The sequence below is a fragment of the Zonotrichia leucophrys genome, chromosome 25 (genome assembly GCF_028769735.1).
Source record: "Zonotrichia leucophrys gambelii isolate GWCS_2022_RI chromosome 25, RI_Zleu_2.0, whole genome shotgun sequence".
In the NCBI taxonomy this organism is placed as follows: domain Eukaryota; kingdom Metazoa; phylum Chordata; class Aves; order Passeriformes; family Passerellidae; genus Zonotrichia; species Zonotrichia leucophrys.
Genome location: NC_088194.1, coordinates 1,550,872 through 1,561,681, shown reverse-complemented (window position 1 = coordinate 1,561,681; position 10,810 = coordinate 1,550,872). Strand labels below are relative to the sequence as shown.

Below are 10,810 nucleotides of genomic sequence, written 5' to 3'. Positions count from 1 at the left end.
TTCTCCCTGTCCTCTTGTTGAGCAGTAAGATGAGCTGAGGCCTGAGCTTTGTCTGCACATGGAGGCTGAGCCCTTGTCCCCATCCCTGCTGTGCTGTGGCTTCTCTTCTGCAGGGAGTGGAGCACGGGCTCTGCTCTGTCCCCATCCCCAGCCAGGACCTGGCCCAGCAGTGAACACCCCGTTCTATGGGGTTTTCTTTTACTTTCCTTAAGCTGCTATTCCTGCTCTCCTTTGTGCTCCAGCCCTCCATGATGGGGTTGCTGCAGTTGTGGCCTGTTTCTCTGAACCGCCAGAGCCCAGTTTTGAGTCAGCTGGAAGGAGATTTGGCTCTTGGAGCTCCTCTCACTCGGGCCACGTCCTCGTCTGGAGGACAGAAGTGACGCACCAGTGTCAAAGATGGAACCATGCATATTAATTCACTGTGTTTGAATAAAAGTCATTAGAAAATCAAAGAGCCTCAGAACTCCATTATCTACTCCAGCAGCTGCTTCCCTGTTCTGCTCAGAGCCTTGGAATAAAGAGATGCTGTTAGAGGGATTACTCACAGCTGCACGAGCAGCTCTGGCCTCAGCTTGGGGACTATTTTTAAGTGCTTTGCTGAAGGACCAGAGGATTTGTGAAGCTGAGCAGCTCTGCCCTGTGTCCTCCAGCCCAAACCAGCACCTCTTGGGCTTCTGGCTCCTCTCCAACCCTGCTCCTGGTACCTGGGGCTGAGGGGGCAGAAGTGGCTGCACTCAGCTCCCACCTTTAGCTCAGAATCCTGCTAGGGAGCAGGATAACTCAGTTTAATGAAGATTTAAAACACTTGTGGGGCTTTCTCTTGGGTGAAGTAGGGGCTGCTCTGCTGAGCCCAGTGCTGGGGTTGGGTTGGGTTGGGTGTGTTGAGTTGTTTGCTATGAGCTCTCCCACACACTCCCAGCTCATGGTGGCTTTACAGGCTGGGCTGAGCAGAGCTGAAGAGGCCCCTGCAGGACACTCTGTCACTGGGATGCTGACCTGACCAGCATCAAGGCTGAAAGTGAAGCAGGAGCAGGTGTCTAGCAGGCCAGCTGCCAGTCTGTCTGTTCACACCTGCCCAGGGAGGAGCCATCTGAGCTGGGCTTGGCCTCCAGGCTGCTCAGGGAAGGAGCTGTGCAGAGCCACCACTGCCGAAGGCACTCCCAGGCCCTCCCCTGTGGGAGCTGGCAGGGAACAAGGATGAGGGAAGTCTTCCTGAAGGAGAAATGTGGCACATTGGTGTGAACACCACTGCAGCACAAAGCGACCAGGACACTGCTGCCTGCACGTCTGTGCTACTGAGGCCCCGTAAAAATTGAGAGGGACCGAAATCTGCCTTCTGAAGGAAAGAAAAGGAAACAACACCGGAGTTTGCTGGTGGGGAAGCAGAGTTTTCCTAAGCCTCAAGAAGGCAAAGGTGAAGGCAGGCGAGATCCCACCGGCAGTTCGGGCACCAGCCTGCCAGGGGCACCGCGCACTGCGAGGCACATCCTGCCCTGAGCGCCAGCGAGGAAATCCCATCACTTCCTCCGGCGCTGCCAGCGCCCAGCGCCTCCCCCTGTACAGAATGAGAGCCTCTATTCTGCCACAAACTCCATCCTGGGGCTGTGGGAGCCATTCTGCCACAAACCCCTCTCCTGTTCCGCAAAGTTGCAAAGGGGTTGGTGTTGTAAGGAGCCCCCCGGCACTGCAGCCTGACAGGAGACCAGTGGGCTCTGCTGTGCTTTTCCAGCAAGGTGACAGCACGGCCAGAACTTGGCTGGAGTGGTGTGAAGCACAGAGAGTTTGTGCCCCGTTGGGCTGTGCTTGGGGTGCTCTGTACGGAGTCCCTGTAAAGGTGCTGTGCTCGGGGTCGCTGTAAAGGTGCTGTGCTTGGGATCACTGTAAGGGTGCTGTGCACAGAGGGCTGTGCAGAATCTCCACCCACAGCGAGCAGAGCCCATGCCCAGGCTCAATCCCCAGGGTCTCTGGAGGGGCCGCTCTGTGCTGTCCCGGAGTCTCTGCGCGGGCTCCACTCGTTCGGTCCGTCGGAGGATCCGTGTCTAGGGTGGTCCCATCAGCCGGGCAGGGTCAGGGGGTGTCTCAGCCCCACCGGGACCGGATCCCACCGAAGCTTCCCACGGCTCCCGGGGCCGCGCCGCTCCCCGGGGCCGCCCCCTCCGGATCTGGGCGGGGAGCGCCGGCCCTGCCGCCCCCTCCGGCCCGGCCCGGCCCCGGCCCATCCCGTCGCAGCCGCATGGGGCCCCCCGGGCCGGCCTGACCCCTCTCCGAAGCCCCCGTGCCCCCGGAGCCCGGCCCTGCCGAGGAGCCGCGACGGGACCCCCGGGCCGCCCCTTCCCGGCCGGACCCCCCCGGGCCCCTTCCCCAGGGGCAGCGGACCCCTGGACCCTCCCCGGGACTGCTCCGGCCGGACCCCTCCGACCCCCGGCGGGACCCCCCGACCCATCCCATTGCTGGAGCGGACACGCCGAACCCCTCCGAGACCCTTCCCCGGGGCCAGGGACCTCCCCGGGCCGCAGGAGCCGGCACCGCTGGGGACCCTCCGGCTGTCCCCGCCGGGGCCGAGGACGCCTGGAGCCCCTCACGGAGGCCCCGGTCCCCCGGCCCGCGTCCCCGCTCCCGGGCTGGCCGCAGCCCGCCGAGGGTCCCGTTCCCGGGGCTGGGGGCAGCCGGGCTGAGCCCGCTCGGAGCCGGCGGGGCAGCCGGGCGGTGTCACGGAGCCCCGCGGGGGCTGCGGCACCCTCGGTCTGCCCAGCTCCATGGCGGCCAAGTGGTTCAAGGAGTTCCCATCCAACCTGAAGACGGTTTCGGAGAAGGCTCGGCCGGGAAGCGGGAGCCTCGGGAAGAGCCGCAAGAACTCGACCGCTGAGCTGGGGGGGTACCGGGCGGCTGGGGGCGGCAAGGAAGGGGGCAGCCGGCTGTCACGGGACAACCTGCAGGGTCTGCTCCAGGCCGCCACCGGGAAGATGAGGAAGAATTCCCGAGTGGAGGGAGGCACGCAGGAGGGACCCTCCAAAACCTACATCAACCGCCTGATCAAAGTGGAGGCTTCCGAGAAGAACGGCAAGGGGCACCCCGGAGCCCTGCCTGCCAGCCTGCCTGCCCCCGAGCAGGACAAGGGGAAGCCCCCCAAGACAGAGACGGTAAGGCAGGGACCGGGAGCCGGGGGCGGAGGGGGAGATGTGGGAAGCGCTGGAAACTTGAACTGCTTTGGTCTCCGACTCATTAGCCTGGCTGACTTCTTCCTTTTATCCTGCCCGGCTTCATTGCCTTTAAATTCCATCAAAGCTGCCTTCATCCCAGCTGCCCTTCATCACCCCAGCTGCCCTTCATCACCCATCCGGGGGTGGGGAGGTCGTCGGGCACCCTCATCATAGCCAGCCTGACCCCAGAGCTCATCTGCTGCTTAAACAAAGGCTGATGCAAAGCTTTTCTGGGAAGCTGGTCTTTCACCCCTGCATAGCCTTGGGAGCACTGGGAGCCAGTCAGCATGGTTGCTGTCACCCAGAAGGGTCCCAGAGCTCGCCCCAGGCTCCTCACCATCACTGAGGGGTGTAGGAATGGTCTGGACTGCCCCTACCCCACCCAAAGGTGCCACTGGGTGCATCCTCTGGGGTTGTGGCACAGCTCCATTTACCCAGATAAGCCTCCATCCTTCCCTGGGGACCCCAATGTGCCTGTTCCCTGCCTGGCTCTGTGCTGGTGGCATCTCTGCCACCCCTGCTGGGACCCCCACGGCCCCCTGAAGGCAGACATGGCTGTTCTCTGCCCAGGTCATCATCCTGGAGGATTACGCAGACCCTTACGATGCCAAACGCACCAAGGGGCAGCGGGATGCCGAGCGCCTGGGGGAGAACGACGGGTACATGGAGCCCTACGATGCCCAGCAGATGATCACAGGTAAGCGCCACGCCGGGCCGTGCCACAGCAGCACAGCTGGCACCGCTCCCCAGGCAGGAGCCCGTGGCTGCCCTCGGAGCCACCCGGCTCAGGAGGCTCCGGGAACAGGAAAGCTCTCGCCGCTTCCTGCGGCTGCGCGGGGCCAGATAAGGAGTGGGAGCAAGGCCGGACACTGACCCGTGCTGGCCGGCCCCTGAGCCGTGTCCGTGACCTGCTGCCATCACCCACGGGCACTTGTGGCCACTGCAAAGCCCTCCATGCCCCCTCATGCCAGGGTTCCACCCCCCAAGAGCTCCCCATGGACGTGCCCCCCAGCCAGCGACACCCAGGCCGGCGTGGCCACCGTCCAGCTGGCCACAACAACAGGAACTGACTGGGCCGGAAGCTGGAAATAAAAGATTTGCTGCTGATTTTTTTTTTTTTTTTCCGTGCGGGGCAGCCCAGGCTGTTTAGGCAAGGCCTGGCGCCGTGGGGAGAAGCAGGGGGCTGGGAGGGGCGAGCCTCCCGCACAGCTGAGCTCCAGTTTGGGGTGTAGCATCCTGCTGCCATGGAGCCCAGTTGGCCCCACTGGCGTGGGCCTGTGGCGCCAGCAGCCCCAGGGCTGGACAGCAGAGCAGGCGCCATGAGGATGAGGATGAGGATGGGCCCCTTCCTGCTCCAGCTCCTCCCGAGCTGGCTCCCAACGGGGCGTTGCCGGTGTGGAATCCCCAGCACATCCCTCACTGAGGGCTGGTGGTGGGATTGAAGGGTCTTGGGGGACACACAGCCCCATCCCTGACCCACCATCCCTGACCCACCATCCCTCTTCCCCACAGAAATCCGTCGTCGTGGCTCCAAGGATCCCCTGGTCAAAGCCATCCTGCTGCTGGATGGCCCCGGAGAGCCTGGGGAGGGGGGCCCCAAGCTGGAACTTGCCAAGAGGCTGGGGGGCAAGGAGGTGGCAGGGAAGGGGCCACAGCTCTATGACACCCCCTACGAGCCTGGGGAGGGGGTGGCCGGGGGGACCCCGGAGCGCAGGGTGAGGGCTGGGGATGGGCGGCTGCCCGAGAACGACGAGCGCCCGGCGGGGGAGTACGAGCAGCCCTGGGAGTGGAAGAAGGAGCAGATTGTCAAAGCTCTGTCAGGTAGGGGACAGGGACAGGGTGGGAGTGAGGATGGGGGGAAGGGACAGGCGTGGGGTGGGAGTGGGGATGGCAGCCGGGATGGGTTCAGACTTTCTAGCAGGGCTCGTGACAAGAGGACAAGGGGAACGGTTTTTAATTATAAGGGACACTTTAGATACAACAATTTTCTTGGACTGAGGGTGGCAAGGCTGGCACAGGTTGCCCAGAGAGGTGATGCCTGCCAGGTCAGGTTGGGTGGGGCTCTGATGTAACTGAAGATGTCCCTTGTCATGGTGGGGCGTTGGAGCAGATGGGTTCAGGCACATGGTTGGAGAAGGGGTTAGGACTGGCAATGGGGAGGTGCTGGGGCTGGGGACAGGCATGGAGATGGGGATGGGGATCAGAAGCACAGGTGGGGCTTTGGGGGCTCACATCTTGTCCCTCCCAGTCCAGTTTGAGGGCTCGGAGCGTCCTAAGGAGGAGCCTCCGCGGCAGCACCTGCGCCAGAAGAGCTGGACCCCCAAGATGCTGAAGCCGGCGGGCACCGAGCACAGCGAGGGGGAGCGGGTGGACCCCGCCCTGGCGCTGGAGAAGCAGCCGTGAGTGCGAGCCCGATCCAACGGGGCGGGCAGGGACGGAGTTGCCGATGTTCTGCCGCTGCTCAGCGTCCCCTCCGTGTCCCCTTAGCTGGTACCACGGGGCCATCACCCGGGCGGAGGCGGAGAGCCGGCTGCAGCCGTGCCGGGAGGCCGGGTACCTGGTGCGCACCAGCGAGAGCGGCAGCGGCAAGTACTCCATCGCGCTCAAGTGAGTGTCGGGGTGCCCACAGAACTGGGGGGGTCCCACACTGGGGAGATGGGGTGAATCCCCACCCTGGGGCGCTGCTTCGGCGGGAGTTCCTTCCCCCCTGGTTGTTCCCACCAAAAACCCCGATGGGGAGGGAGCACCCGGACCCCGAGGGATGGCACCCCCCGACCCGCGGGGGGACCCCGGCATCCTCCCGGTGTGCGGCTGGGGCGGAGGGGGGGTTCGGCGTGTCCCCCTCCCCGGCGCATTGTCGGGAGCGCCAGCGGCGTTTCCTTCCTGAGGAAGTGCAGCCCCTGGAGCCGAAACAATCAGAGCGGGACGGGAACAAACAGGGGTGGATACGGCCGCGGGGCAGGCGGGCGCCGGGGGGCTGGCGGCTGCACTGATGCCTGCTGGCCGCCCAGGACCAGCCAGGGCTGCGTTCACATCATCGTGGCCCAGACCAAGGACAACAAGTACACGCTGAGCCAGGCCAGCGGCGTCTTCTCCAGCATCCCCGAAGTTGTGCACTACTACTCCACCGAGAAGCTGCCCTTCAAGGGGGCCGAGCACATGGCCCTGCTGCACCCCGTGCACTGCAAGCTGCATTAGCGCCGGCTGATGCCGCCCCCGAGTGGTCTGCGAGCCCTCCCCACCCCGAGGCGTGAGACAGCGATGGGCACGAAGCACGGGAAGGGTCCGGTGAGAGAAACCCCGGCACGTCTGCAGCCCTGAGGGGACCCCGCTCCTGGACTCCAGCAGGGCTGTGCCCCTTTCGCTGGGACAATCCTGCCCGCCCTGTGCCAGCACCGTGCCCGGGCTGGGGGCATGCAGTGACACTGGAATGTGTAATGACGTAGTAAAATAAACTTGTTGGCTGAGAGGGAGCAGTGGTCCTGAGATGGGCTTTGTGCCAGCTGGAATCACCAGTTTTGGGGGGCCCAGGGGTACTGGGGCTCCCCCAGGAGCACATCTGCATCCTGCCAGGCTTTTTATAGCGGGGGGGCCAGCAGCAGGGAAGAGGAACACTGTTCCCCAGGGTGCCTGAGCACCCTCAAGCTGTGGTTTCCTGCCCGGCTGCAGCTGCAGCTCCCCGGGGTGTTGCACAACCCAGCACCATGGGGTGGGCAGAGGAGGCACGGCTGGGGTGCAGGGCTGGGGTGCAGGGTTTGGGGTGCAAGGTTGGGGTACAGGGTTTGGGGTGCAAGGTTGGGGTACAGGGTTGGGGTGCAGAGCAGAAGAAGCAGGGCTAGCTACAGGGCTGAGGGTGCAGGGTTGAGGTACAGGGCAGGGGTGCAGGGTTGGGGGGTCTGAGGCAGGAAGGTGTGCACAGCACAGGAGGTACAGCCTGGGAGGCACCAGTGAACCACAGAGAACAGCCTGGGGTACATGTGGGGGTGCACAGAGTACAGCAAGGTGAATGAAGTGGGGGTACAACCCCACTGGAGACACTCCCAAACAATGGGGGGCTGCAGTGACCCCTCTGCTACCCCACTCCCAGCAGCCACTCCAGTATAAATCCAAATCATTTATTTGAGCCCCATTGTCCTGTTTCCCCAACGTGTGCTTTAAAAAGGAGCCCCGAGGGGGCTGCAGCAGAGGTGTGGGGCTGATCCAGCCAGGCCCTCCCTCCCCGACCCCCGTGGCACTGTAGGGACCAGGCCCTTCCTTCCCTGTGGGACCCCCAGACCGGGTCCCAGGTCCCCCAGGCTCTGGTGCAGCCACAATTCCAGTGCTGTCACTCCTGGCCATCCCAGCTTGGTGCTGAAGGTGCCCCCAGGACCCAGTCTGTTTTTCCTAGCTGTTCCCCATGGGGGATGGCATTGATTCCCCTCCTCAGAGGCTTGTCCCAGCCACAGAGCCACCAGATATTGGGGGGGGGAACTGCTCCCAGAGCCACATCAAAGCCCTGGGACCCTCCATCCAACCCCCAAGCATCTCCCAGCACATTCAGCCCCTGGCTACTGCCCTGAGGAGGAATAATCTGCCTGAGTGGTGTGGAGCCCTCCAGGGGCTGAGGGGGCAGGCTGTGAGAGCAGAGGGGTGTCACTGAGTGTGGGTGGGGGTATGCTCAGAGGGACCAGCATGTGCTGTCCCTCACCCTCTGCCTTGCTCGTCTCCTGCCCGCTCGTCCACCACATCTGCCTGTACCTGCAGGGGAGAAGAGAGGCTGCAGGTCAGGGAGGGGGCATACACAGCCCCCTGGGCCAGCCCCCCTGGCACTCACCTCACCACGATGCCAACAAAGAGGGCGATGCCAAGGAGGAGACTGCCCCCGGTGACCAGGAAGGCGTAGGGGGATGCTACAGGATGGGTGCTGGATTCCATGACAGACCCTGACACACAGAATGGGTGAGGATAAGGGACTGGGTGTCTCTTTCCCTCAATCCCAGCCCAGGAATCCTTCCTCACCACCAGCACCATTAGCATCATCCTCTTCGAAGAGCCTGGGGGACAGTGTCACCCCATAGGTGTCATCTTCTGTGGGGACCTGCAAAAGGTGGGGAGGCATAATGGGACAGGTCAGCCCTCATGCCCTGGTGTCCCCGTGTCCACATGGGGACAGGAGACCCCTTCAGGAGCGTGTGATGCTTCCCAGACTGAGACCATTGTTACCTGTGAGCTGTAAGGCTCCATTTCAGAGGTGAGCTCCCAAGGGTCTGCACAGAGAGGGGGGAGTGTGAGACTGGGAGAGTCCATGCTGAACTCCTGGTCTCAGGGCCCCACAATCCCCCCTTACCTGTCCAGGGGGTGCCCACGGCCTCCTGGCTCCACTCACTCCACGTGCCATGGCCAAACTCATCCTTGGCCCTCACCTGCACCACGTGCCTCGTCCCACGCCACGCATCGCGGATATCGAGCCACGTTGTCATCACCTGATCCACCTGGAGGAGGGGACACGGGGCTGGGGACAGCCTGGCCAGGGCCAAGGGGTGTCCCAGCAGGCAGGGTCTCACCTCCATGAAGGTCGGGGCGGGCTCGGGGCGGTAGCGGACCTGGAAGCGCAGCCAGTAGAAGCGGGGGTCCCAGGAGGGGGGGTAGGACCAGTTCACCTGCAGCCGCTGTGGGGCCCTCTCCAGAGCCTGCACTGTCACATTCACCGGCGGGTCTGGCCTCACTGTGGGGGAATGGGGGCTCAGGGCCTCGCCCTGCACCCTCACCACCCCAGCTCCCAGCCCCCAGCCAGGGCAGCACTCACAGACACTGCTGAGGGTGATGATCTTGTCCTTGCCAGCCGAGCCACCGGCGCTGTTGCTGACACACGTGGACACCACGAGGCTTTTGGTGTCATCAGTGCCAGGTGGCACCTTCAGCCGGCAAAGGAACTTCCGTGCCTTGGAGAAGTAGCGGCACCGCTGCTCTGTGGCATTCTCAGCCACAAACCTGTGAGGTCACAGCTCAGGGGGGGCTGCAGGGTGCTCTGGGCACAGGGCAGCTGTGGGGAACATGTGCTGTGCTGTGGGGTCCCCGGCAGTGTTAGATAAAGGGTCTGTGGGGAGGGATTCATTCTGTGCCATGGGGAAGGAACACGTCCTGTGCTGTGAACTCCCAGCTACCCGCAGCTGCTAGGGAAAGGGTGTGCAGAGAAGCAAACAGCCTGAGCCACGGGGTCCCAGATGGCACCAGGTCCATGGAGAGGGACATGTTCTGTCCTATTGGGGTCCCAGCCCATGGTGGATGCAGTGACAGCACTCACCTCCTCCTCACCCACAGCATCGCCCGTGTCCCTGGGGACGGCTTCTTCTGCTGTGGCCACTCACACAGCACATCCTTGTCGTGGCTCCGCCGGTAGCAGGACACCTGGGGAGTTTCAGGGGGCTCTGCAGGCAAAGCAGGGAGGTGCTGGGGGACAGGGGCCATCACAGGCAGCGCTGAGAGGGACATTCCCACCCTAGCGTGGACCCACCTGCCACCAGCAGCCGCAGGGAGCGCAGCAGGTGGCTCCCCACGGAGCAGCTGTAGTGCCCTGAGTCCTCGTAGCGCAGCTGCCTCAGCAGCAGCGTGTTCCCCTCTGCCAGCTGCCCTGCTGCTCCCTGCTTCTCCACCTGCCACAGCACCGTGGCGTTTGCAGGCTGCTCGTCCTGGCAGGTCAGAGTGATGTTGGCTCCCAGGAGGCCCAACACCGTGTCCCGTGGCAGTCCTGGAGGAACAGGAAGGGAGCAGGCGATGAAGATGAGACCCCAGGCACGGTGGGTGTCCCTGGAGGTGGAAGGCACCCAATCATCTGCTCCCCATGTCCGGTGACTGCTGGGGGTCAGGGCACTGAGCTGGCTCCTCACACTGTGGGCTATGAGGGGGCTGGTGGCGGGGAGCACAGCTCGGGGAAGGCAGCACACAGGGACCGGTGGTCCCGGGAGTCCCTGGGTCCAGTGCCAGAGGGGTTAAGTGACTGCGCTGGCTGCCGGCCCTGCTCACGCCTGGGCAGCGCTCCCGGCTCCTTCCAAAGGTCAGTGGCCAGCGTGAACCTGCTGTTCCCTTCGGCTCCTGCTGCTGGGAATGCACGCAGCACCCACCGGCACCCGGGACGGGACACAGCACCGGGATACAGCACCCAGCACCCACCAGCACCCGGGATATAGCACCGGGACCCAGCACTGGCACACAGCACAACACCGGGACACAGCATCGGGACACCGCACCCAGCCCGAGCCCCCACTGCCCAGGGGTCCCGCACCACCCCCCGCCCGCCTCCCCCGTGCCCGGCTGAGCTGCTGTGGGGCCGGCACGGATCCCCGTGTGTCCCCTGGCCGTGCCCGGACCCACGAGGCCCAGGTACCGGCAGAAGCTCGGGGCCAGCCCAGCTCCCGCCCCGGCCGGAGCCGGTCGCACTCACCAGCGGGGCCGCAGGGCCGCCCGGCGGCGGCGGAGAGGTGCAGGAGGAAGCGGAGAGGAAAGAGAAGGAGGAGAAGCGGCCCCGGCGGCCGCGCCATGCGCCCGGTCCCGGATAGGAAAACATCGGCGGCGGCGGCGGCGGGGTTGTGAAAGCGGCGGGGGCGGAGCGGCACGTGCGCCCCGGGCCGGGC

At 64.5% G+C, this 10,810-nt stretch overlaps 2 protein-coding genes across 4 annotated transcripts; one reads left to right on the top strand and one right to left on the bottom strand.

Annotated features, from left to right (window-relative positions):
* Positions 1 to 2,227: 2,227 nt before the first annotated feature.
* Positions 2,228 to 6,673, top strand: SHE (Src homology 2 domain containing E). Its single transcript, XM_064732368.1, has 6 exons — positions 2,228 to 3,140; positions 3,771 to 3,897; positions 4,713 to 5,021; positions 5,449 to 5,599; positions 5,688 to 5,807; positions 6,212 to 6,673. Exons 1-6 carry the CDS (start codon positions 2,757 to 2,759, stop codon positions 6,396 to 6,398), a joined length of 1,278 nt encoding a protein of 425 aa, XP_064588438.1. The 5' UTR covers positions 2,228 to 2,756; the 3' UTR covers positions 6,399 to 6,673.
* IL6R (interleukin 6 receptor) lies at positions 5,782 to 10,795 on the bottom strand. 3 transcript variants are annotated; one of them, XM_064732365.1, is made up of 10 exons: positions 10,621 to 10,795; positions 9,694 to 9,927; positions 9,484 to 9,607; positions 8,986 to 9,170; positions 8,744 to 8,904; positions 8,527 to 8,671; positions 8,403 to 8,446; positions 8,199 to 8,277; positions 8,014 to 8,122; positions 5,782 to 7,937 (listed from the first exon to the last, which is right to left on the bottom strand). In XM_064732365.1, the coding sequence occupies exons 1-10, from the start codon at positions 10,715 to 10,717 to the stop codon at positions 7,748 to 7,750; spliced, it is 1,368 nt and encodes a 455-aa protein (XP_064588435.1). In that variant the 5' UTR covers positions 10,718 to 10,795; the 3' UTR covers positions 5,782 to 7,747. The 3 variants fall into 3 exon arrangements, with proteins under 3 accessions (XP_064588435.1, XP_064588436.1, XP_064588434.1); XM_064732366.1 differs by having other exon boundaries at positions 8,208 to 8,277; positions 10,621 to 10,782; XM_064732364.1 differs by having other exon boundaries at positions 8,527 to 8,904; positions 10,621 to 10,783.
* Positions 10,796 to 10,810: the final 15 nt, after the last annotated feature.

Bases quoted from the DNA above. Each gene is read 5' to 3' on its own strand.
- SHE (XM_064732368.1), top strand. From the start codon at position 2,757: ATGGCGGCCAAGTGGTTCAAGGAGTTCCCATCCAACCTGAAGACGGTT. The intron at 3,141-3,770 runs GTAAGGCAGGGA...TTCTCTGCCCAG, and splicing joins AGCCCCCCAAGACAGAGACG to GTCATCATCCTGGAGGATTA. The intron at 3,898-4,712 runs GTAAGCGCCACG...TCTTCCCCACAG, and splicing joins TGCCCAGCAGATGATCACAG to AAATCCGTCGTCGTGGCTCC.
- IL6R (XM_064732364.1), bottom strand. From the start codon at position 10,717: ATGGCGCGGCCGCCGGGGCCGCTTCTCCTCCTTCTCTTTCCTCTCCGC. The intron at 9,928-10,620 runs GTGAGTGCGACC...CTGTTCCTCCAG, and splicing joins GCGGCCCTGCGGCCCCGCTG to GACTGCCACGGGACACGGTG. The intron at 8,905-8,985 runs GTGAGTGCTGCC...ATTCCCCCACAG, and splicing joins CATCACCCTCAGCAGTGTCT to TGAGGCCAGACCCGCCGGTG.